The 26,744-nt window shown below is 46.9% G+C and overlaps 2 protein-coding genes across 5 annotated transcripts in view; one reads left to right on the forward strand and one right to left on the reverse strand.

The window, feature by feature from the left end:
* DOCK1 (dedicator of cytokinesis 1) overlaps nucleotides 1-26,744 on the reverse strand; it is a 620,463-nt gene that overhangs the window by 253,807 nt on the left and 339,912 nt on the right. For 3 of the 4 annotated variants that reach the window (XM_050959274.1, XM_050959273.1, XM_050959275.1), the window contains one exon: nucleotides 4,810-4,904. In XM_050959274.1, the coding sequence (XP_050815231.1) occupies nucleotides 4,810-4,904 (95 nt within the window). Of the gene's footprint in view, nucleotides 1-3,955; nucleotides 4,221-4,809; nucleotides 4,905-26,744 lie in introns of those variants that run through there. The other variant, XM_050959277.1, reaches the window with a different exon arrangement.
* LOC127054057 (uncharacterized) overlaps nucleotides 1-26,744 on the forward strand; it is a 511,088-nt gene that overhangs the window by 74,050 nt on the left and 410,294 nt on the right. The window lies entirely within an intron of this gene.

Genomic DNA, 26,744 nt, shown 5'->3' on the forward strand with positions numbered 1-26,744 from the left:
TTCATTGGGGGGCTTGTCCATTAAAGAGGAGGGTTGATTCCATAGCAGAAAACGGTACTTGCGAAGGATGCCTGATAATTAGTAATTCTAGCCTGAAGACTTCCTAAGGTGTACACTTTATGTCCGAAAAGGTCCAGTTTTTTAGGATCTTTTTCTGTGGGAATTGACCTAGTTTGTTGTTCAGACCTTTCTTGTGGAGCTTGGATGATCAGAGACCTCAAGGTGGGGGGCTGGAAGGAGTACTCAAATCCTTTTCCGAGTGCCTTATATCTCCTATCTGCATACATGGAAGTTGGCAGGGACTGATGCAGGAGCATGCCATACAGTTTTAGCTGGTTCTAGCAGTACCTCATTGATTGGTAGGACCATTCTACCCGATTGAGAGAGCCGGAGAACACCCAGCACATTGTGAGGCTTTTCTTGTCTGATGCCAAGTGAAAAATCTAGAGATGCCTCATCCAGTCCTGAGACGTTCAACTCATCTGAAAGGGGTGCGGATGGAGGGTTGGTCATTTCATCAAAGGGGCAGTGGCTATTGGTGTTTAGTGGAGAAATCATGCCCACTGACTCTTTGTTCCTCCTCTACTACAGATTGTTGAGAGGTTGATGTCAGGGCCAATTGCAGAAGCTGTTCGGGGGAGGACAATCTTAATTTACAGTTGAGCTGGGGACATGTAGTAATTGGTGGTGTCATCAGAGATTGGGACCATGATGGCTAGACTGCAGTACTGGCATTGGGTGCTTCCTGGCTATTGGTACCGTGTGCTGATGCAAAGTGGCTACCATTGGTCTTGGAACTGGCTTCATGATCAATGGGTCAGCAACATGGAAAGCAAGGTATGCACTCGGGCAAGACACTATCAGTCTGAGTAATCTGCCAAGGTGGTATTAAGAAGCTTAGGAGATCTTTTGCAGCTGCATAGGGTTCCAGGGTGGTTGGTACCAAAATAGACCTTTGCTCCATTATGATCAAGGATGATGGCTTCAGTGTCTGCTCTAAGAAAGCAGCCAGCCTCAACTGTCCCAGCTCAGGAACCAGAGTCAACAGCTCTGTCCTGATCAAGCCACTAGGGAGTGATATTGAGGAACAACAGCCAAAGGGTATGCTCTACCTTCAGTACTGGAATAGTTAGCCTCTGCAGCCAAAGAATCCCCCACCAAGGACTTCAACAATGTGAAGCCATCCCTTTCTTTCGTTTTGAAGGCTCAGGGGGCTCTGAGCATTTATGTCTCTTCAAGGAGAACTCTGACAAAGAGGAACACCTTTATCTGCTTTCTGGTAAGGACAGGAAGCACTTCAGGATTAAGAGGAACTCCCTCTATCTGATCAAGGATGATGGGCAAAGGCATTCTTCTCTTACATTCTTGATTTGTGAAACCTTAGTGAAAGACAGAACGAAAAAGGAGGTTTGAGGACCCCAAAACAAGTGCCACTAACCAGCAAAAATCACTAGCCATATGTTCACAGAGTAACAGCTGACAGCATACGCCGAACAATGACAGTACAAAGGAACAGAAGGGATCCTGTGTGCCTGGGCACCAAGAGAAAATAATTAATAGTCAGGTATGTGTATGTACATATTTCTCTCTTTTTTTCTTTTCTTTTTTAATTATTTAGAAAGTTTTAACATGTCTATTAAACCTTGCCATGTAAATATCAGGAACAAAACAACCATTACAACTCTTCTCTTTTGTTTAAAGAGACATTATACAGGAATATAGCCATCAGATCTTTCTATTTAACAGGTTGTCACCATGTTACAGAGTAAGCATCATTACAACACCTATGACATTTTTAGTGATTTTATTAAATTGAGTTAAACCTCTATATCCACATATTTAACAGACCATGTATCATCTATCAAATATTACTATTCAAAAAAAATTAGATGGGTGTTTTTTTGTTTTGTTTTGGTTTTTTTGCAGGTGAATGTACTTTTTCTGAGTAAGGAATAAAAGGTAACCAAATATCAAGCATCTATCTGTCCTCTGTCTGTTTTGCTGGGTACATAATTAGTGTCTTAATTTTTCTAGAATCACAATCTTCCATATTTTTGAACCATTCCTCAATGGTTGGGCTGTTTTTCTTCTTTTTTCCATTGAGAGACTACAAATAGCTGAGAGGCTACTAGCAGATAGGAGATTAATTCTTGAGTTCTGCATATAGTTTTCTACACAGAATTACACAAGTAAAATGATTCTGAAGTAGGTACATTACTAAATTTCTAGATACAAATTTTCAAAAGTTCTCCTTAATTTTACCCAAATATTTGCAAGGGTTCTTCTTCATATATGCAATATTCATCTGTACACAAGGGTATTCCAATGTGCAAAATGGGTAATTGTGTCTCTAACTGTAAGATTTTCCATGCATGGAAACAGATGTGCTTGCAAATACTCTGGGCACAATTAAAATATGTCATTTGAGGGGTTGCCCCACAACTGCCAGATCACAACAGTATTAAATCTACTGAAATAAATTAATGAACTAGTACACACTTTTTAATTTTTTTTTTAATAGTGGTGTGGCACTATGTACTCAAATTCAATTTCTACTGACGACAGGAAGCAATTTCTGGCAGACAGATTTGTTACATGTTACAGGATGTTTTAGTGACTCTTTTCCAATAATAGGTTGAAAACAAACAAACTAGACAGGGGAAGATATTTTCAAAATGTAGTTTTCTATTTTTGGAAGGCCCACCCTACTTCAGAAGTTAAAGAGTTCAATTAATTTCAGAAACACACACAAAGATGCACTTAATTAAAATGCTCACATTCCCATTAAATTTAGGTAAAGAAGTTTAACTTAGAGATGAATAAGTCTCTATACATCTTTCTCTGGATAACTGTCAATACAAACAAGCTTGTGGATACAACATTCTTTTAGCCTGTACCTTCTTCAAATACTGTCTCTAAAAGTATAGGAGTGATAGCACAGAAGACCCTAACATTGTGACAATACAGCTGGTTTTCCTGCTTTTTCAGGAAGTAATGTCCAGTATGGGAAAATACACGTAAGCCACATTTTGCAGGTACCAGATGATCAGGCAAGAATCAAAATACATTACCTACTTGCAGGCCTCTGCAGACTCCTGTCTCCAAAGTTATTCTAGTTCAGATACTGTCTTATTTTCACCTCTACAGTAAGCTGTTGCAGACCTTTATTGAGTTGTACTGTATTAAAGTTACTTGCCATAGTCCGAGACTAAAATTATCATGCTTGAAAATACTGCTATATTTGCTAAATCAGGCAGGAACTATACATTAAAACCCCCCACCTTCCTAAAAAAGGAACTTTTTGGCTACTATATTTTCAAATTGGTAGCACATAGACAAAAACAAAAAACAAAAACAAAATAAAAAAAAAACCTCCAAACAAACATTCACAAGGCACTTGACCCTGCCACTTGGGAAATTTGGGTTCAATTCCAGGACAAGTATTTCATTCACAGCAGTGGCAGAATCCTGGGAAAGCATCACACTCATCATTGCCAAGTTTGGGGAAAGAAGCATATCAGTCTCTTAAAGATAACCGCTGCATGACTAGTAAGTGGGGCCAATAGGCTGTAAACAGAATTCTTTCCAGTGCTGTCTCAACTCTTCTGAAAATGATGGTGCACCGAGAAAAATAGAGGGGGGAAGAGATATTTTCAGGATTTCAGCAAGGGCTGTGGGATAACATATGCGGTGAAGGCTCCCACAGAGATCACTGCGTATTATAAATCTGCAGTAAAATCCTCAAAGTAGCTGGAGTTTATGAACAGGGGGCCCATTTAAGACCTGAACAAAAAACCCAGTAGGTTTAAGTCCACATTATCAACTAATTTGAAAAAGTTATTTTATTCAAAACACAGTGTTTTTTGAGTTACAGCAGAACAAACATGTTTGACCATAGCCACTAAACACAAATTCAAGGATGGCTGAATTAATTTTAATCCAATTTATTACCCATTATAAAATTCATTCTTGAGAGGAGTTATCATATGCCAAGTTTCAAGATACACTGGATTTTTATGGCAAAAGTATAGCCCCCATTTTATGGGTTAATAGGGTAAAAACTGACAACTTTTTAGCCATGATAGCTAACAGTAAGCACAAGATATTTCTCCAAGCAACATGGAAACAAGATGCTTTTTTTTTAAAACTTGCATCAAAGTGCACAAAAATGTGTGGGAGATATTTACCAAAATAGCAAATGCAAAATATTCCACTGAATCCTGTTAAATAATAATAACCAGAGAAGCAGTGACAAACCAAAAAACAAGATTTGAAAGATTCACAACCTGTCACTTCATTATCAAGCTGATGGGGACAGTTTTTAAATCCCTGCCCTTTCAATTAGGATGTATGAAAATGCATCATCTACATGTTAACAACATCAAAACACTCTCACAGCAGATGCTCAACCCTGCACAGTAGCCATTTATTTCTGAAATATATGATGTACAAACACATGTATCCTGACTGGAATAGTATTGGAAATTCAATTAACCAATAATAATATTAAAAATATTGGTTTACTTTTCCTCTTCCACAATCTGTTCTAAAATGGTTGATGTTTTTTTTTAAATGACATCCTCCCTTGACTTGTGATGGACTTGAAGAGGCCATGGTTTACTGCTTCTGTTTCAATAATAGGTCTACTGCAATCTCTAGAGCCAATTTTTCAAACAATTATTTGCATCACAGAAAAAAAAAACCTCTCTGCTGCATTGTGTGTGTTACTGTTTCCAAGCAACACTTGTTTCAGATCAAACATGAAATAGTCACCTCAGTAAGGGTTCAGCGCTTTTTCTCTGTACTTACTTATTCTGCATCATGTTCATTATAACCCAGTCGAAGGGATAGACATTCTTCCCAATGAGATTCTTGAACATGATGAATGTTTCCATCAGAAAGTCCTAAAATAAGAGGGAAAACATTTGAAAAAGGCCACTCTTTCAGATCAAATATGATACCATATGGCTGATGAAAACTCACTTGATTAATGACTAAATTCAAAAAGGTATCTCTTGCTTTGTTGAATGAAAAAAATACAAACTACTGTTCAGGTAAACTTTATATTAATTCTATGATAATTATATTATTTATCTCTTTCAGATGATATCTGTAACAAGTATAGGGTTATTTCTTTTTTTAAACTAAATAGTTCTATATTGTAATCGACCAATTCATTGTATAATTCCATGAAAAAGAACAAATGACAAAAAATTCATCAAACTGAAATTTTGCTGAAGGTGGTTCCAGCGCTCATTGATAAATATGTGGTTAAGGATAAGCATGAAGTCTTACAAAATGGACTTCATAGTACATGACAACATAACACACCAGTCAAAGAAGAACAGATATATAGAATTGAGATCTGTCAATCCTGTTTTGAATATAAATGTTAAAACAAACTATTTGTATATGTAAAAAGAGGGAAGAAGAAGGTTTTAAAAATATTTCCTACGTTAATCAAATAAGGATCCAATTATACAGAAGTATTCATTGGTGAGTAGGTCGATTCTCCAGCGTAGACTAGTTTTAAAAGTTATGCTCTGGTTTGAATTAGAATTAACTCCTATGCCTGTGTTATATGGGAGAACAGAGTAGATGATCATTTTAGGCTCCCTCTGAAAAGAGACACAAATTGGTTCTGCAAGAGAAAAACTGATGCTGCACAAAATAAGCTTGGTGGCATAAGCCAACTGATTTTTGTATAGACATGAACAAACAAAAAGAACAGGAATACTTGTGGCACCTTAGAGACTAACAAATTTATTTGAGCATAAGCTTTCGTGGGCTACAGCCCACTTCATCGGATGCATAGAATGGACCATATAGTGAGGTGATATATATAGACATACAGAGAACATGAAAAGGTGGGAGTTGCCCAACCAACTCTAAGAGGCTAATTAATTAAGATGAATTATTGTCAGCAAAAAAACTTTTGTAGTGATAATCAAGATGGCCCATTTAAGACAGTTTGACAAGAAGCTGTGAGGATACTTAACATGGGGAAACAGATTCAATGTGTGTAATGGCTCAGCCACTCCCAGTCTCTATTTAAGCCTAAATTGATTGTAACTAGTTTGCATATCAATTCAAGTTCAGCAGTTTCTCATTGGAGTTTTTTTGCTGACAACAATTCATCTTAATCTATTAGCCTTTTAGGGCTTGTCTACATCACAAAGTTGCAGCGCTGGTGAGGGGGTTACAGCGCTGCAACTTAGGAGGTGTACACATCTGCAGGGCACCACCAGCGCTGCAACTCCCTGTTTGCAGCGCTGGCCGTACTCCCGTTTTGTCTCGGGTGTAGAGGATCCAGCGCTGGTGATCCAGCGCTGGTAATCAAGTATAGACACTTACCAGCGCTTTTCTTGACCTCCGTGGAATAAGCAGGTATCCCAGCATACCTGAGGAAGCCTCTGGTAATCAAGCTGGTCTCCTTCCCCGGCTTGCTCTCGCGTTCCCCGAACAAGCAGGTCTCCTTCCCTACGGTTTGCAGGGTGGTTCGGGGAACGCGAGAGCAAACCGCGGCGAAGCTGGTCTCCTTCCCCGGTTTGCTCTCGCGTTCCCCGAACAAGCAGGTCTCCTTCCCTGAGGTTTGCTGGGTGGTTCCGGGAACGCGAGAGCAAACCGCGGCGAAGCTGGTCTCCTTCCCCGGTTTGCTCTCGCGTTCCCCGAACCCCCGAGCAAGCAGGTCTCCTTCCCTGCGGTTTGCTGGGTGGTTCGGGGAACGCGAGAGCAAACCGGGAAAGGAGACCAGCTTCGCCGCGGTTTGCTCTCGCGTTCCCCGAACAAGCAGGTCTCCTTCCCTGCGGCTTGCAGCGTGGTTCGGGGAACGCGAGAGCAAACCGCGGCGAAGCTGGTCTCCTTCCCCGGTTTGCTCTCGCGTTCCCCGAACCCCCGAGCAAGCAGGTCTCCTTCCCTGCGGTTTGCAGGGTGGTTCGGGGAACGCGAGAGCAAACCACGGCGAAGCTGGTCTCCTTTCCCGGTTTGCTCTCGCGTTCCCCGAACCCCCCTTGAAGCCGCCCAACAGCGCTGCAGTGTGGCCACATCTAACACCACTTGCAGCGCTGGTTGCTGTAAGTGTGGCCACTCTGCAGCGCTGGCCCTATACAGCTGTACTAATACAGCTGTAACAACCAGCGCTGCAAAATTGTAGATGTAGACATACCCTTAGAGTTGGTTGGGCAACTCCCACCTTTTCATGTTCTCTGTATTTATATATCTCCTCACTATATGTTCCATTCTATGCATCCGATGAAATGGGATGTAGTCCATGAAAGCTTATGCTCAAATAAATTTGTTAGTCTCTAAAGTGCCACAAGTACTCCTGTTCTTTTTGGGGATACAGACTAACATGGCTGCTACTCTGAAACCTGTCATGAACAAACTCCTCTCTGGAGAAAGAAACTTGTGCAATTTACATGTGCTGTGAAGCACCTAGCACAATTTGTGGTGCTGTAAAAATAATAACGCGTATTAACATGTAACACTTTACAGAGCATCAAAACCACAGAAAATATGCAAAGAGCTTATGCAACAGCTCCTCATCCCACAGAATGTACCAGCTAGTCCCGCTGAACTTTTTATTCTTGATACAATTGTCTCAGTTATTCTAGTCCAAGGCTATTTCCTGTGCTGGAGCTTACATGGAACCTTGTTCAACATCATTTCTTCAAAATGTCAGATTTCTCCAACGCAGAAAAATGACACCCATCTGGCTTTTCATGCAAGACAGTGTTCTCCCATTCGTCTGTCCATCCACAGTCTTAATGAACTCCATGCTTGTTTAAGTTAATCTTTCTTGCTCATTGTTCTTTTAAACACTGATATGAGTCCCGGTATTGAATATACCCTGGGAATGTGTTATTGCTTTCCCTAGAATACCAGAAGAGGTGCATATTTCCAGGATATACACATCTCCCTGGTCAATATTATGAATACTGCCATTGACCAGCCAGGGAATTTCTTACCTCCAAGAACCAAGGAGTTCCTAAGCATGCTTAGCAGTTGTACAGTGAGATGGGAGTGAGAAAAAGGATGACTGATTTAGAATGTCTCATGCAGCATTCTGCAGCAACTAAAGGAGGAAATATTTCACATATTTGTATCTGTTTAATCGTATTTAGGTGCAGTGGCTATACAGCCAAAGAGGCCCACAAAACATCAGATGGCACAGAATATGTATTTTAAAGAAACACCACTAGGTGAGTAAAACAGCTAATGGTAAAATTACTCTCCATAGCACATCAGTAAAAGAAGACATTCTGACATTAAAAGAATTGACTTCCCAGACTTGCAGAGTTTGCAACTGCTAATAGTTAATATGAGATGTTACTGTTGCATAAGTCAAAATTCATTCCAGGCAAATACTTCACTAGTTCAGTAAATGTGTTCTCAGTTTAGTGATCAAACTGCATACTTCACAGCTAGCTTTTCATATATAAGTTACAAATTTTTAATGATCATATTGCATATTTTGCTGACTGGAATCATGCAGTATTTCTTTCATTAAACTATGTTTCTACTACATGAAATGGTTGATTCCCTTGTTGATCCTGCTTCCTAGCTTAATAACTGAGATGTCAGTGGGAGTTGTACTCATGTGAATGAGGGCAAATTTGGGCCCACAGAGTTTATCTTTCTGAATATTTTATGAATGCAGATACATACTTTCCTGGTTTCTTATAGCAGATTTCATTTTGTACTTTATTAGTTCTGCTGGATGTTTCAGCTGTGGAGTTTTTGCACACATTGCTGATCAAGCTGCATGTGGTGGCAAATGAATTTTCATGCATTTTGCTGATCAACTTGCATACTTTACTGACCATGAAGGAGCTGTAATGTCTGATTTGTGCTAATTTGCTGATTCAGCCACGTATTTAATCTACTGACATTTACACTTTAATAATCCCATTTTCACAAAGGTACTTTAATAATCAGCTTGTAAAGTTTATTGAATAGAATTTATACCCTCTGAAGTTTACTTATTCATTATGTATTTATATCAGTGCTCTCTTGGCAGTTTAGATTCTATGCGTCCTATATGAAAAGTAGTTGATTTTGTGCCAGTACGGCTCGCATTATGAGCAAAAATCTGGATTTTATTTTTAATCATCAGCTCATGCTATGTTTCCTCAGCAATTTTTAAGGAGAAACTTTTAGTGCTACTTTGAACCAATACGAACTGCTCTAATTGTAAAGTAAGGATACAGAATCAAATTGTAGGAGCAAACCATGCAACTCTTCCTTCATAATAGCACAGCTTCTGCCTTCTGCCCATCTGAGATGCCCACTTGATATGTCACTGAGGACAAGAAAGGTCTGAAGCCCTCTCAGCTGCTGCACCAGTGAGCTTCGCACTGCTGACAGAGAAGGGGCAACCAGCTGAGCTCCGAGACAGATGGGTTCCATTTGCAATCTTTCTGGTTTTTTAACTAAGGGAAAGGGAGAGGAAGATGGACAGCGTGTAGACAAACAGGACTTGCAAAGAGATCAGGGTGAGGAAAGGGAATGGAGAGCCATTTACTTTAGTTCTCCGTCTTTTAAACACAGTGTTTAGCTAAGATTGGCGTGAAAAAACAAAGAATGCAATTTTCCTTGTTTCAGCTGACTATCCAGCAAGCTCAATATACAAAGACCTCTAGAAAAGTGGATTATAGGATTTCAGAGTGAGAGTTTCTGAGCACAGAGAGAATAAAGGAGATAGGACATTGTCTGTCTGCTGTGTGATGGCCTCTTTCCCTGCCTCACCTGACTGTTCATATCAGGCAAATTATGTTTTTTCATGAACACTGGAAAGAATGGGGCTGGGGCTGCCCTGCTGTATTCTCCCTCCCTCCCAATAAGCCTGACCCTTTGCCTTGTAGTTGGGTGCAGAACGGAGAAGAGAATGCCCCTTTCCATCCTTCAGGCCTCCAGACATCACACACCATGTATGTTTCATAAGCTCTACTGTTCATATAGTTGTGATTTTCCAGGAGTTCTCCAATAAATCCCAAGGTTTAGTAAGATCATTTGAAGCTCTCTACAGAGCACATAAGAAACATGGGAACTCCATATAAAGAGGATTTTAGGGGACAAGCAACTCCCTTGTAAAGCATCCCCTGTGATAAGTCGATCCCTGCCTACCAGTGACATGTATTGGCAGCCAGGCCTCCCCAGGGCACCACTATATAAAGCAGATGGCAGGCGGACTCCACACAGCCCATTTATAGGGACAGGGGCACTTGAAGTGTAGGCAGATATGCTAGGGCTTTAGTAAGGGGGGATGTTTTCATATAGCTTGCGAATTTTTTTTTTTTTTTTTAAAAAAGAGTAAAATCTTCAAATTACTGTGGTTTTTCTGAAGTAGCAAGTAAAAGTGGCAGGGAAAGCAAGCCAAAAAGAAATTGCTTTAAACTATAAAGCAGCCATGAAAGTAATCTCCCACACTCCCAGTAGTGCCAGTTCAAAATCTGACTTCAGATGAAATACTTAGTACAGTGGTTCTCAACTGGGGGTCTGCAGTCCCCTGGGGGGTCCATGACTCCTTTCAGGGGGTCTGTGTGGCCCCGTGTCTGAAACCCGGTGCCCCAACCTCTGGCGCCCTCCGTGGGGCTAAAGCTCGGAGCAGCGAGGGGCTGAAGCCAGCAGACTCCCTGAAGCAGCCCAGGGCTGAAGTTGGCAGGCCCAGAGTTCCATCTCCCCACCACAGGCAGAAGCCCTGAGCCCATGGGCAGAGATGGGGGTGGGGGATCAAGGGTGTTGGTCCTCAAACTACAGTGCCTTACCCAGAGTGGGGCAGCTCCGCCTCCCCTACTTCCTCCTCTCTCCGAGCCCTCCTCAGATCCAGCCCTCTGGCCAGGTTGTAGATGGGACGCCAGAGCCAGGCAGTGTGGGGCAGCTGCTCCTCTGCCTGCTGGTGCCATGGAGTGGACAGCTGTGACATTCCTCAGCTGCTGCTGGTGCCAGGGGTTGTGGCTGCTCCTCAGCTCCCAGCCCTCTTTGACGGCTCACGCAGCCAGTAAGAGCCACCTGGGAGGGCCAGCACAGTTCTCGGGGAGCAGTCACCGCAGGGAAGCCCTTCTGTCATATAGCCCCTAACTATCCTTCTCCCTGAAAGCTAAGCTACCCCCTACACCCACACACAACCCTTAGCTACCCCCTGCCTGCACCCTAAGCTACCCCCTCCCTGCCCATGCATCCCCTAGCTACCCCTTGCCTGCACCCAGAGCTACATCCCTCACTGCACACAGCTCCTAACTACCCCCTGACTGCACTGAACTACTCTCCTCACTGCACACAGCCTCTAGATATCCTCAGCCGACACCCTAAGCTACCCCCTCCCTGCCCTCGCATTCCCTAGCTACCCCCTGCTTACAACCTGAGCTACTCCCCTCACTGCACAAAGCTCCTAGTTACCCCCTGCCTGCAACCTTAGCTACCCCCTCTGCCTGTACACAGCCCCTAGCTACCCCCTGAGCTACTCCCCTCATTGCACACAGCCCCTAGCTACCCCCCTGCTTGCACCCTGAGCTACTCCCCTGCCTGTACACAGTCCCTAGCTACCTCCCGCCTGCACCCTGAGCTACCTCTGCCTGTACACTGCCCCTAGCTACCCCCTGAGCTACTTCCCTCATTGCACACAGCCCCTAGCTACCCCTCTGCCTGTACACAGCCCCCAGCTATCCTCCTGCCTGCACCCTGAGCGGTTTTCAAACTTTTTGAGCTGAGTCCCCACTTTGAGTTATATGTTTTGGTTGCAGCCTCCCACAACCCAGATAGGTTGGGTTGTCTGCTTAGGTGAGTCTGGGGGTGGAGGTGGCGCTCCCTCTTTGGGCCCTGCCAGCCCTTGCCCCCCCCCAGTAGAAGTTAAATTATGCCTATACCCAAGGGTCCCCCCCGAGCCCATAGCCCTGAATCCTCCTCCAGCCCCAACTGGGCCCTGGAGTTTTTATACATATTGGAGGAGGGTGGGGGAGGCTCAACAAGAAAAAGGTTGAGAACCCCTAACTTAGTAGACAATTAAACTTCCTGGAATGGAACCATGAATCTTACATTGTGTTCTCCAGACATAATCAACAAGAATCTTCACAAAATTTAATAGCCCTCCAAAATAGTGGGAAGCAGTTAGCAGCACCAGAAGTGCCTCCCAACCCCTTCGACCTAGGTCCCCAAACAGAGACAGAAACAGGGGGAAGTGGAGGAGCACAGGACACAAATCAGGAGAGAGAGTTTGAGCTCAGTGTCTCTGAAGTTGAGGAGTTTCAAAGAGGGAATGAATGATCATGTCAAAGGCAGCATATATAATAGATCAAGATGAAGAAGTGCTGTGGCAACCTGACCAAGGGGAGGACTTCAGTTAGCAGAGGTTGTGAGCAGTGGATTTGGTCGAAAATGTAACTACTGATTACAGGCAAGTCGCATCTTAGGTGCATTTAACATGCACAAATTCAGCTTTGTGCAGTCGGCAAAAACAGGGAAAAAAAGAGAAAAACAACAATATAAACACTGCATCTGTAGTGCGGGCGATTCCACCCGCCATTCAACTCAATGACTGTTTCACTAAACGTGGTTTTTGGAACAGAACCCCCATGTAAGATGAGTCTTGCCTGTACATTTATTTGTATAAGAGCAAGCAAGATTCAGCTTCTCTCTTACTAATTTTAGGGAGAGCTGAAACAAGCAACCCAAACCAGTAGATTCAATGTTTGTAAAAAAGGTGGCGGTGTTTTTTTTAATTAATATTCTAAACATAATGTAGACTGTTACTTTCATTTGAATCACATTTATTCTGAATGCTAGATTAGAGAACTTCACAAATTGATTATAAAGTATGTAAATACTAAAATATGTACACTGATGAGAAGTTACAGACTTTGTCGATGACTTTACAGCCACTCTTTCATAGTTAGTCTACTAAGACTTTTTCAGGAATGGAGCAGCTGATTGTTAGTAGAGTGACCTGAAGGAATTTTAGGTAGCATTATTGCTCAGATTTCCTGCTAGGCATGGCAAAATCATAGAGATGCTTCTGAACTTCATACTGAATAGATCCCAACAGCACCAACCCATAATGCAGAGGGGTACAAAACAAAACCTGCTATGACTTAGGGCTTGTCTACACTTAAAACGCTGAAGTGGCGCAACTGTGTTGCTGTAATGCTTCAGTGAAGACATTACCTATGCCGATGGGTGGGCTTTTCCCGTTGGTGCAGGTAATCTACCTCACTGAGAGGCAGTAGCTAGGTTGATGGCAGAATTCTCTCATTGACCCCATTGTGCTTGTCTACACAGGGGTTGGATGGGTAAAGCTGCATCTCTGAGGTTGGGGACTTTTTACACTCCTGAGAGATGTAGCTATATTGAAATAAATTCTTAGTGTAGACCAGGAATTACTTCTCTATGAGCTCACGGATCTGTTTATGAAAGCTCTTCTGCTTATTCTTTTGGCAGAAAGTTTTTGAGATCCTGCTTCTTGGCGTAAGTGCTAAAGCTATGCTTATCAAATAGTCTGAATGTTAGCTGGTAGCTGACTGAAGGAAGAGGCTTTCAATGAATTGCACGTCAAAACTATACGGCCTCCTGATAAATCACAACTACACAGTTGTTTATTTCACATTTGTACATAGCCCCATAAGAGTGCATTGTATTATCAAAATATATTCTTATATTAAATCATATTTATATATACTTCTGGCGATACAGAATTGTGTGTGTGTGTGTGTGTGTGTGTTTATTTTAAGCGCAAGTCTTTTCCTATGTTGTGTTTGTATCAAATAATGTACACTGTAGTGGCATGAGGTGCGTCAGGCTCTGGTTCCAGGAAGTCAGGCCTGGCGGTTAGAGTGGTGGTCAAAGCCAGATGTAGGGTCGGGCCCAGGCTCAGGGCAGCACTAAAACTGGGGTCCGGGGACAGGCCGTGGGTCAGAGCCAGAGTCAGCAGACAAGACAAATCAGTATCATTGATGTAGTCGAGTCGTAGGCCAAGCGTTGAAACTGGGCTGGAGTCAGTCCAAATGTCTGGAGGTCACGAGGTGGATACAGGGCTGGAGCAGGTCAGTAACAGGGCTGGAGCAAGGTCAGATTTCAGTATGAACAGTGCTGGAGCACACTGGAACAAGACTCGGGCAAGGCTGGGGCAGGAACTAGAACCAGATCAAGGGCCGGCTGTAAGCCTAGAGAGTCTGCGAGGCAGCAAGAGGATTCCTGTGTTGTTGCACAGACTAATCTGCAGCGCTGGCAGGGTCAGTGAAATACCTGTGCCTGGGGGTCATTTGACCCAGGCCCTGATCAGGGAGAGGCCATCGCAGCATGCCTGAGGGCTGAATCACTCAGTCTGTTGGGGGACTGAGTCACAGTGCAGCTGAGTAAGCAGCCCCGGTCTGCTTGCGGGTTTGCCTCAAAAAATGACATTTCCTTTCCTCTCTCATGTGGTCCTGCCCTTCACTCTCCTACTCACCTTGCTTTCTTCCCACGTTCTTCCTCTCTTCCTTTAAACTTTTGCTTCCCTCTCTTTTGCTCCCTTCCCACATTCAGTGCTTCTTCCTGTCTCTGCTTCTTCCATCTGTCTGCTTTTAGCTGGGCTGTACTGGGTTTCAGAGGAAAAGCTGCTGCTGGCTATACCACATTCAGCTGTTTGGCTGTTATAGGGGTATAAAGAACAAATAGCAAAGTGCATACCACCTATATACAGTTGAGCAGAGCAGGACTGACAGCAGCAGCAGCTTCTCTTTTGAAGCCTTGCCATAAGCTAGCAAAAGGAAGGCAGTGGGGGAGGGGGGTAAAGGTGAAGAAACTGGATGGATATGGATTAACAGATTTTACATATACATACCTCTCACTTACACACACACACACACGTATAATATGTGTCCTTGATACACAAACATAATGCACTTAACACTGAAAAACAGACACTAGCAATAGAAAATCAGCCTTTTAAAACTCTCTCCAAGGCATTCAGGACTTCACAGATATTCTATAGTCTCTAGCTGTATCATATCTAGTGAACACCTTTACAATGGAACTACTGTCTTTAGTGGATTATTATTTAATAAAGTATTGTTTAAAAAGTCTATAATAAAGCAAAGTATAAGGTCAATAATATATTCCAGGCTATGTATCAGTCAGCCAAAATATGCACAAATTGACTATGTAAAGGAAATGTATCCTTTGCCCTTGTTTACCTAGCAATGCATGACCTCCTATAATCAAGAGCCAGCGTGCTTGGCCTACTGACAGCAGTTTAAATCACTAAGATCTCCTGGGTGAAGTGAAAGGATATTATGAAAATAGCAACTCTCATAGCCAAATACTAACACAGAACCTTTTGCTAGCCTGAAAAAATGAAGGTGAGATCCCACCTCATTTAGAGTCTAACCACTGACAGCTAATATTTTCAAAGTTGTATAAAATGAATGCATGTTCCTCTTCTAATACATCCCCTTCATACAGATTCCCAAACTAAGGTGAATGATCGCTACCATCTTAGGCCTAAAGCAGAGAAGAGACTTGTAAGAACCTATTTTACACATCTGTTTAGTAGAAAGCATGAAGGGCATTTGAGGTCTAACATTATCTGGAACTAAAATTTCATTTTTGAATCCTCTTTCACTGTCACAGGCTCTGCCACATGTATATGTCTGTTGCAGAAACCCTAAGGCAACCTATATCTACAGTGTATGCTTGAAAGCATCTTTGTGAGTCAGATCACTCTACTCTAGAACAGGAAAACATTCATTTTACAAATCCAAGATGTAAGAAGACTGACTAGTTCCTAAAGAAACGTCAGTTGGTTCTGATGCCTTCTATGTATTTACTATTGCAGTAGTTTGAGACATACCGTGGAAAAGGCAAAACAAGTTCCACAGTGATTCAGTCAGCATCCTAAACCATGGATTGAGTGGAGTAATGTGCAAAGACGAGTCTGAACTGCAATTATTAGGGCCCTAACAAATTCACTGTCCATTTTGGTCAATTTCACAGTCACAGGATTTTAAAAATTGTAAATTTCATAATTTCAGCAGTTTAAACCTGAAATTTCATGGTGTTGTAAATGTAGGCGTCCTGACCCAAAAAGGAGTTGTGGGGAGGGATCGTGAGTTTATTGTGGGGGGGGGGGTTGTGGTAATGCTACTCTTACTTCTGCACTGCTGCTGGTGGCGGCACTCCCTTCAGGGCTGGGCAGCTGGAGAGCACCAGCTACTGGCTGGGAGCCCAGCTAGGAAGGCAGAGTCGACGCCAGCAGCAGCGTGGTATTGCCACCCTTACTTCTGTACTGCAGCCTGCAGAGCTGGGCCCTCAGTCAGCAGCCACCACTCTCCAGCTGCCCAATTCTGAAGGCAGCAGCACAGAAGTAAAGGTGACATGGTATGGTATTGCCACCCTCACTTCTGTGCTGCTGCTGGCAGGGTACCACCTTCAGAGCTCTAGCAATAATCGATGATGTTAACTAATTATATGATAACCTCCCTGAACAAGCAAAGAGTGATAACCTCAAAGTGAAAGAATTTTGAACCACACTGAAGTAGTGCTGACTAATCTCAAACTGATAAGGAGAGAGATGCTTGTCCCAGAGAGTTAAGTTTATGAATTTTGGGTGATGATGCATTAGTCATTTTTACAAAGAGCTGATAACTCACATATCATATAGCAAATCTGGTATCACTAGTTATTCCTAAATCAGAATAGTATAGTTTGTTATGGTCAAATCCTTAGTGCCTACAAGGCAGTCCTAAGCCAATGTGCGGCCTCTTCTCAACACCTTGAATAGTGTCAATGAACAAAAAACAGTTTCTGTACAAAGAGCAAAATCCAAAATGTCATCTATTAAAAAAACTCCTTATTATGACAATACAGAGTCAGTATAAAACAAAACAAGTTTAACCTTTTTTTAAAGAAGCAATAAAAAACTGGAATATAGATCTCATGGCATAGTAAGAGTAATAGTTCATAAATTATTGTCAGATTTACAAAATTACGGTGAAGTAGTAAAATGAAACCATGGTCTAAAACAGGGGTAGGCATCCGGTGGCACGCGAGCTGATTTTTAGTGGCACTCACACTGCCCGGGTCCTGGCCACTGGTCTGGGGGGCTCTGCACTTTAATTTAATTTTAAATGAAGTTTCTTAAACATTTTAAAAACCTTATTTACTTTACATACAGCAATAGTTTAGTTATATATTATAGACTTATAAAAAGAGATTTTCTAAAATCATTAGAATGTATTACTGGCACACAAAACCTTAAATTAGAGTGAATAAATGAAGACTCAGCACAGCACTTCTGAAAGGTTGCTGACCCCTGGTCTAAAATCAACAAGATGAAATCCAATAAAGGTGGTCAGTGCAAAGTACTTCACTTAGGAAGGAAAAATCAAATGTACATCTACAAAATGTGCAATAACTGGCTAGGTGGTAGTACTGCTGAAAAAGATCTGGGAGGTTATAGTGGATCACAAAATGAATCCAATGAACTATGTGATACATTTGCAAAGTAGGCTAATAGTCTGGGTTGTATTAACAGGAGTGCCATACGGAAGACATGAGGGATAATAGCCTTCCTCTATTCGGCACTGGTGAGACTACAGTTGGAGTACTGGGTGCCACACTTTAGGAAATATATGGACAAACTGGAGAGAGTCCAGAGGAGAGCAACAAAAACGAGAAAAAAGGTTTAGACATAACCTGACAAAAGGAAAGATTAAAAAAGACGGTTACTCACCTTTGTAACTGTTGTTCTTCGAGATGTGTTGCTCACATCCATTCCAGTTAGGTGTGCGCGCCGCGCGTGCACGTTCGTCGGAAACTTTTTACCCTAGCAACTCCAGTGGGCCGGCAGGTCGCCCCCTGGAGTGGCGCCGCCATGGCGCCCAATATATATCCCTGCCGGCCCACCCGCTCCTCAGTTCCTTCTTGCCGGCGACTCCGACAGTGGGGAAGGAGGGCGGGTGTGGAATGGATGTGAGCAACACATCTCGAAGAACAACAGTTACAAAGGTGAGTAACCGTCTTTTCTTCTTCGAGTGATTGCTCACATCCATTCCAGTTAGGTGAATCCCAAGCCATACCTAGGCGGTGGGGTCGGAGCGAGAAGTCGCGGCATGGAGCACAGCAGATCCGAAGGCCGCATCCTCTCTAGACTGCTGGACCAGGGCGTAGTGGGAAGCAAAGGTGTGGACCGATGACCAGGTCGCTGTCAGACAGATTTCCTGGATGGGCACACGGGCAAGGAAAGCCAGCGACGACGCCTGCGCCCTGGTAGAATGCGCAGTCACACGGCCCGTAGGGACGTGGGCCAAGTCATAGCAGGTCCTGATGCAGGACGTTACCCAAGAGGATAACCTCTGGGAGGAGATAGGAAGCCCTTTCATGCGGTCCGCTACTGCCACGAAAAGCTGGGGGGATTTGCGGAAGGGCTTAGTCCTCTCCACGTAGAACGCGAGAGCCCTACGGACATCAAGCGAGTGGAGCTGCTGCTCCCTGCCTGAGGAGTGAGGTTTCGGGAAAAAAAACCGGGAGGAATATCTCTTGGTTGACGTGGAAGGCTGAGACCACCTTGGGGAGAAAAGCAGGGTGTGGTCTCAGCTGCACCTTGTCCTTGTGGAAGACCGTATATGGGGGGTCTACCACAAGAGCCCGGAGTTCCGACACCCGTCTAGCTGAGGTGATAGCTACTAGAAAGGCCGTCTTCCAAGAGAGGTAAAGCAGGGAGCAAGTAGCTAACGGCTCAAAGGGGGGCCCCATGAGCCGGGACAACACCAGGTTAAGATCCCAGGTTGGAGCAGGGGGACGGACGTTAGGGTATAAACGTTCCAGCCCCTTAAGGAATCTAGACACCGTCGGGTGGGAAAAAACAGAGCGACCATCCGCACCCGGGTGAAAGGTGGAGATAGCTGCTAGGTGGACTCGTAACGACGATATGGCCAGACCTTGCCCTTTGAGGGACCAAATGTAGTCTAAGATGTCGGCTACTGAAACTTCCATAGGGCGGAGATTTCTCTCCACGCACCAATAGGAGAAGCGCTTCCATTTGGCCAAATACGTCGCTCTTGTGGACGGCTTCCTGCTGCCCAAGAGCACCTCCCTCACCGGCGTGGAACAGCGCAGCTCAGAGCCCGTCAGCCACGCAGGAGCCACGCCGCTAGGTGCAGCGACTGCAGGTCCGGGTGACAGAGGGTCCCGTGCTCCTGGGTAATCAGGTCCGGATGAAGGGGCAGGGGAACTGGGTCGGCTATGGTCAGGTCCAGCAGCATGGGGTACCAGTGCTGTCTGGGCCATGCCGGGGCTACCATGATCACGTGAGCCCTGTCCCTGCGCACCTTCAGAAGGACCCTGTGGACCAACGGCAATGGGGGAAACGCATAGTACAGGTGGGTCGACCACTGGATGAGGAAGGCATCCGCTATCGACCCGGGCTCCCTGCCCTGAAAGGAGCAGAACGCTTGGCACTTCCTGTTCCCCTTGGACGCGAAGAGGTCCACCCGGGGATAACCCCACCTCCGGAAGATGGAGAGGGCGACGTCTGGGCGGAGGGACCACTCGTGTGACAGGAAGGATCTGCTCAATCGATCCGCCAGCGTGTTCCGTACTCCGGGGAGGAAGGAAGCCATGAGGTGAATGGAGTGGGCTACACAAAAGTCCCAGAGTCGTATCGCCTCGTGGCACAGGGAGGAGGATCTGGTGCCGCCCTGCTTGTTGATATAATACATGGTCGTCGTGTTGTCGGTGAACACCGCGACACAACGACCCTGGAGCTGATGACAGAACGTTTGACAAGCAAGACGGACCGCTCTCAACTCCCGCATGTTGATGTGTAGCCCCACCTCCTCCTGGGACCACAGGCCCTGCGTCCTCAGGGTCCCTGCGTGGGCCCCCCAGCCGAGATCTGAGGCATCTGTTGTTAGGGACACCGAGGGCTGAGATGGGTGGAAGGGGAGACCCGCACACAACACTGACTGGTCCAGCCACCAGCCGAGAGAATCTAAGACCCCCTGGGGGATCGTGATTAACATATCTAGTGGCTGTCTTGTCGGCCTGTAATGACCGATGAGCCACAGCTGGAGTGGCCTCATGCGGAGCCGAGCGTAATTGGTCACGAAAGTACAGGCCGCCATGTGGCCTAACAGGGTTAGACACGTCCTCACTGACGTCAAGGGGGCTGTCTGTAGCCGTTGCACGATGGCCGACAAGGCCTGGAACCGCTGCAATGGCAGCAAGGCCCTGCCCACAGTGGCGTCCAGGACGTCCCCGATGAATTCCACCCTTTGTGTGGGGGCCAGGGTGGACTTGTCTGTGTTCACCAAGAGGCCCAGAGTGGCGAACATGTCGGTGATCACACGGACATGGCTGCAGACTTGTTGGTGCGACGTGCCTCGAATCAATCAATCGTCCAGATACGGGAACGCGTGGATACGACTGCGCCGAAGCTGCGCCACAACAACTGCCATGCATTTCGTAAACACTCTCGGGGCCGTGGACAAGCCAAATGGGAGGACTGCAAATTGGTAATGCAGAGACCCCACAAGGAAGCGAAGGAAACGTCTGTGGGGTGGCCAGATAGCAATGTGAAAATACGCGTCCTGCATGTCGAGGGCGGCGTACCAGTCTCCCGGATCCAGGGATGGGATAATGGTCCCCAAGGAAACCATGCGGAACTTCAACTTCACCAGGTACTTGTTGAGCTCTCGCAGGTCGAGGATAGGCCTGAGGCCTCCCTTGGCCTTGGGGATCAGAAAGTAGCGGGAATAAAACCCCTTGCCTTTCTCGTTCTCCGGCACCGCCTCTATAGCTCCTTTGCCGAGGAGCGTCTGCACCTCCTGCCGAAGGAATTGCTCGTGAGAGGGGTCCCTGAAGAGGGACGAGGAAGGGGGGCGGGGAGGAGGAAATGAAACAAACTGCAGGCGGTATCCCGACTGCACCGTGCGTAAGACCCAGCGGTCTGATGTTATTAGGGACCACGCCGGGAGGAAAAACGAAAGGCGGTTGGAAAACGGGGGGAAAGGATCCATTGGGGAAACTGTTACTGCGCCCTCGGGCGCACCTTCAAAATGAAGGCTTGGGTCCAGGCGGGGGCTTAGAGGAGCCTTGGTTTTGCCCCCCTTGGTTCCCCGAGTGCCTGCGCCTTCCGTTCCTGCCGCGGCGCCTGTTAAGGTCCTGCCGCTGGCGGAACTGGGAATACGGCCTGCGCTGTTGTTGTTGTTGCTGCGGCCGGAAGGGTCTACGTTGCGTCACTGGTGTGTGCATCCCTAGTGACCGCATGATAACTCGGTTATCTTTCAGACTCTTGAGTCTGGGATCTGTCTTGTCTGAAAATAATCCTTGGCCTTCGAAAGGAAGGTCCTGAATAGTATGCTGGAGCTCCGGCGGAAGGCCGGAAACCTGGAGCCAGGAGAGGCGACGCATAGTTACACCCGACGCGAGGGTACGGGCAGCCGAATCCGCAGCGTCCAAAGAGGCTTGCAAGGACGTGCGTGCGACCTTCTTGCCTTCCTCTAAGATGGCCGTAAACTCCTGACGAGCATCTTGTGGCAGCAGCTCCTTGAATTTATCTGCTGCCACCCAGGAGTTGAATGCGTATCTGCTTAACAGGGCCTGTTGGTTGGAGACCCTGAGCTGCAGCGCCCCAGCCGAGTACACCTTACGGCCGAGGAGATCCATCCGCCTGGCCTCCCTGGATTTGGGGGCCGGAGCCTCCTGGCCGTGACGCTCTTTATCGTTGACGGACTGGACCACCAGGGAACACGGAGTCGGGTGTACGTGGAGGTACTCGTAGCCCTTAGAAGGAGCCATGTACTTCCTCTCGACGCCCTTCGCAGTGGGAGGAATGGAGGCCGGAGACTGCCAGATGGTGTTGGCGTTGGCCTGAATGGTCCGTATGAACGGCAGGGCGACCCTGGTGGGAGCGTCTGCCGAGAGGATGGTCACAATAGGGTCCTCTACCTCCGAGACCTCCTCGGCTTGCAGACTCAGATTTTGGGCTACTCGCCTGAGGAGGTCCTGGTGCGCCCTGAGGTCTAGCGGGGGGGGGCTGTTGGAGGAGGTCCCAGCCACCGCTTCGTCAGGGGAGGAGGATGAGGAGACCCCCGGCAAGAGAGTGTCTAATGGGGGGTCTCCCTCGGCCCTCGCCTCTGCCTCAGGAGCCAAAGCGGAGTCCTGATGCTTGGACCCTTCCTCCCCATCCGGGGAGGGAGGGGGGCGAGACAAGGAGGCTTCAGGTGCCCTGCGCTCCGCAGTCACCGGCCTAGCAGGGAGCTGTTGGGGGCCCTGGGCCTGATGGTATGCCCAGGGTGTCCAGAAACCCCATTGCTGCGGGCCTTGGTCCTGCTGTGGAGGCTCACTGAAGAGCGCCGCCTGCCGGTCGGTGCCGAGCGCGTAGCCACTGTCCGTTAATGAACACACGGACGGCTGTCTAGAGGGCCATGGCGGGGCGGACCCTGGATGGTAAGGGTCCGCGCGGGCCGGCACGGGCAATCTTCTCGGTGCCGGGGACCGGTGCCGGGAGTCGTATCGGTGCCGGGACCGGGACCGGGTTCTGTCACGGTGCCGGGATCTGGACCGGTACCGAGCGCCGCTTCGGTGCCGGGACCGGGACCTGCCACCGGTTCGGTGCCGGGAGGTCGACCGGGACCGGGACCTGCCACCAGCTCGGCGCCGGGAGGTCGACCGGTGCGGCGAATGCCTGGATCGGCTCCTGGAGTCGCGGTGCCGGTAACGGCGGCTGGAGTCTGACCGCGATCGTCGTGATGTCGACCGGTGCCGCGAGTGCGACCGGTACCGCTGAGGGGAGCGGCGCCGGGACTGCGAGCGGCGGCGGGATCTGGAGCGACCATGCCGTCGGGACCTGGATCGAGACCGTGAGTCCCGAGACGGTGCCGACATCATAGGCTTGCCTCTGGACACGACCCGCACCGGAGGTACCGGGGGTGGTAGCTGAGTGGGCTCGGTCATGGCTATAAGGTCCCGTGCCGAGGCGAAGGTCTCTGGTGTGGATGGCACCACTATCTCGACCCCAGATGTCATGGGGGAGCTTGGCGGCACCGGACTCGACGGACCCGCCGGGCCCGGAGTCGACGGTGCCGGCGGCGCCGCGGCCGATGTTGAGGCCGGGCGCTCCACTCGGGTCTGCCTGGCCGGAGTAATGGACTTCAACGGCCTAGGCTCTGCCCCCGGTGCCGGAGAAGGTCGGTGCCGGGGAGTCTTCTCGGTGCCGGTGCGATCCGGTGCCGGCGCCGACATCACGGCCTGCGAAGCCGCCGGGTCAAGTGCCGCCTCCATAAGGAGAGTCCGGAGCCTTTGATCCCTCTCCTTCTTAGTCCTTGGCTTAAAAGCCTTGCAGATGCGGCACTTGTCGGATCTGTGCGATTCCCCCAGGCACTTCAGGCACGCGTCGTGGGGATCGCTGGTAGGCATCGGCTTCTTGCAGGCCGCACACTGCTTGAAGCCCGGCGAACCAGGCATGAGCCCGGTGCCGGGTGCCGGGAAGGGCTAAGCCCCCGGCGAAAAACTATTTACAACTACTTATCAGTTAACTACTACTATCTACTTAACAATCTAACTAACAACTACAATAGAGATAACGATAGAGAACAAGGAGAGCTAGGGACGTGGAGGACAGCTATGCCGCGCTCCACAGTTCCAACGACCGACACGGCGGTAAGAAGGAACTGAGGAGCGGGTGGGCCGGCAGGGATATATATTGGGCGCCATGGCGGCGCCACTCCAGGGGGCGACCTGCCGGCCCACTGGAGTTGCTAGGGTAAAAAGTTTCCGACGAACGTGCACGCGCGGCGCGCACACCTAACTGGAATGGATGTGAGCAATCACTCGAAGAAGAAAAACTGGGTATGTTTAGTCTTGAGAAAAGAAGACTGAGTGGGGTCCTGATAACAGTCTTCAAATAGATTAAAGGCTATTATAGAGAGCGTAGGGATCAATTGTTCTCTGTCTCCACCAAAGAAGCAAGATATTAGTAAAAACTCTGCATCTATTAGAGTAGGTAAGCTCTAGAATAGGGCTCCAAGGGAGGTTGTGGAATCCCCATCATTGGAGGCTTTTAAGAACGGATTAGACCAGAGGTGGGCAAACTATGGCCCACGGGCCACATCCGGCCCACAGGACCCTTCTGCCCAGCCCCTGAGCTCCTGGCCCTGGAGGCTAGCCCCCGGCCCCTCCCCTGCTGTTCCCCCTCTCCCGCAGCCTCAGCTCACCGCACAGCCGGCACAGTGCTCTGAGCAGCCGGGCCCTGCGGCTGCAGAGCTGCAGCCTGAGCTGGTGCTCTGTACTGCGTGGTGGCATGGCTGGCTCCAGCCGGGCGGCACGGCTGCCTGTCCTGGTGCTCTGGGCAGTGCGACTGTAGCGCCACCAGGCAGCACTCCAGGCAGCATGGTAAGGGGGCAGGGAACGGGGGAGCGTTGGATAGAGGGCAGGGGAGTTCAGGGTGGTGGTCAGGGTGGGGCAGTTAGAGGGCGGGGAACAGAGGGGTTGAATGCGGGCAGGGGTTCTGGGGTGGCAGTCAGGAAGGAGAGGGGTATTGGATGAGACAGTGGGGGGCAGTCAGGGGCGGGAGGTCTGGGGGCAGTCAGGGGACAGGGAGCAGGGGGTGGTGGATGGGGCAGGAGTCCCCGGGGGCCGTCAGGGGACAAGTAACCGGGGGGCGGGGTTGGCTGGGGCAGGAGTCCTGGGTGGAGGCATGAGGGGGCAAGAAGCGGGGCGGAGGCGGGGGGGGGTCAGATTGGGGGTGAGAGCCAGGCCAAGCCTGGCTGTTTGGAGAGGCACAGCCTCCCTAACCAGCCCTCCATACAATTTTGGAAACATGATGTGGTCCTCAGGCCAAAAAGTTTGCACACTTCCCTCCTCGCCCCCGGATTAGACAAACACCTGTCAGGGAGAGTCTAGGTTTATTTTGTCCTGTCTCAGCACAGTGGGTGGACTTGATGATTTCTTAAGGTCACGTCCAGCCCTACATTTCTATGATTCAGTGATGTGAAAAGCTCCCTTATGCTGAAGGAGAAAGTGACACAATATAGTATATGGCCAAATATCCTTGGGGAGTTCTTCCTAATAAAAAGTTAAAATTCATAGAGCTATGAATATACTTCACTGATGCTCCACACGATTGGGAAGTGTGAATCCATAGACAGTTCTTATCTTTTGAAAACGCAAACATTCTACATCAAGTTAATCTTTGTTCCAGTTACTTTCCTGTTTTGGGCTTAGGACTACTGACCTGTACATACTCTCTACCTATGTTTGGTCACCAGAAAAATCAACTCTATAAACCAGATTTTCAGGAAGCAGGTGAAAGTGCTAGCATCACCCATTGCTAAATACCTATTTTGTATTGCCCAAATGATATGAGAAATCAAATAGTGAGCACAGTCCAATTTATGACAGGATGACTGTTTGGTGCCATATTCAGATAAGTCTGTCATGATTCTATGTAGTTTTTACTTCTTTGTCATTCAAATGAGATGACCACAAATCTCTAAGAATACTGGCGTATATGAGATATCCCAAGAGGGGAAAAAAAACAGTTATAACAGTATCTATGGTTCTTTGGCAGTGTTACCTCTCCATGTTCACACCTGGAGTTATGCCCCAGCTCTGAGGAGCTTCTATTACATTCTAGAAAGTCATGCTCACTAGGGCTGCACAAACACCCTCTCATGACACTCAAGGTTCAAAGTTGACACTATAAAAGGGCCATGCAGCCCAAGCCATCTCAGCTCACTACCGTAAGCAGAGATCAGGAGCACTCCTCTGAAGGACATCCTTTGGGCAGGTCTAAAAATGGATCTTGCCTTTCCCTAGCTCATCTATTCATAGATTTTAAGACCAGAAGGGACCACTATGATCATCTGACTCAGACTTTTTGCATAACATAGGCCATAAAATTTCATTTAACATCAAGCTGAATTGAGGTAGAGTATGCATTTTAGAAAGATATCTGATTTTAAAGACTTCAAATGATGGAGCCTCAATTATAGCCTAAGGTAAGCTGTTCTGATGATAAATCACCCTCACTTAAAAAGTTGTACATTTTTTCTTGTCTGAATTTGTCTTGCTTTAACTTCCATCTTCAGGACTTCATTATGCCTAAGTATGTTAGATTAAAGAGCCATGTACTATAAGAAATTATTTTTGTATGTAGAAGCTTATGGACTGTGATGAAGTCACCTCTTCATCTTTTGTGTCCCCCAAACTCCAAGGGGTGAGCGCAAAAACCCTGGCAGAAAGGCTGACAAAACCTTGGGTAAAAGAGCCTCAGGCCAGGACTCCATGAGCCTTCATCAGAAGGGTACACGCTATATTATATGCTCCAGGAGTTGCACTGAAGGTCCTATACTAATCAAAGAGGAAGGAAATGAACCAGGAGTTCTACGAATCTGAAACATGGGAAAGGCAAAAGAGCATTCAACACTGATGATGCAATGACAGGGGATTCTCTTCATATGAAATATAACCCTTGATTTCAATATTCATTATTGTATGATGTATCTTAAAATGACACGGTGTTTTAAAAGAATAAATGATATTTCAGAGTTAGATGTCAAGAGGTACTCAAGAGTCCATTCTGAACACAACCAATACAAATACTATTTTTAATAAGAGCAACTTAACTTTTCCCTCTTACTAACAAGCAACACGACTGTTTTCCTTTGAACAGAAAGCTACACAATTTAAATAATAAAATACTACTAGCTATGTCAAAAAGGAAAAGTACTGATTTATTATTACACACTGAGTTACATACTGTAATTTCATGC

Source organism: Gopherus flavomarginatus, chromosome 6 (assembly GCF_025201925.1).
Source record: "Gopherus flavomarginatus isolate rGopFla2 chromosome 6, rGopFla2.mat.asm, whole genome shotgun sequence".
In the NCBI taxonomy this organism is placed as follows: domain Eukaryota; kingdom Metazoa; phylum Chordata; order Testudines; family Testudinidae; genus Gopherus; species Gopherus flavomarginatus.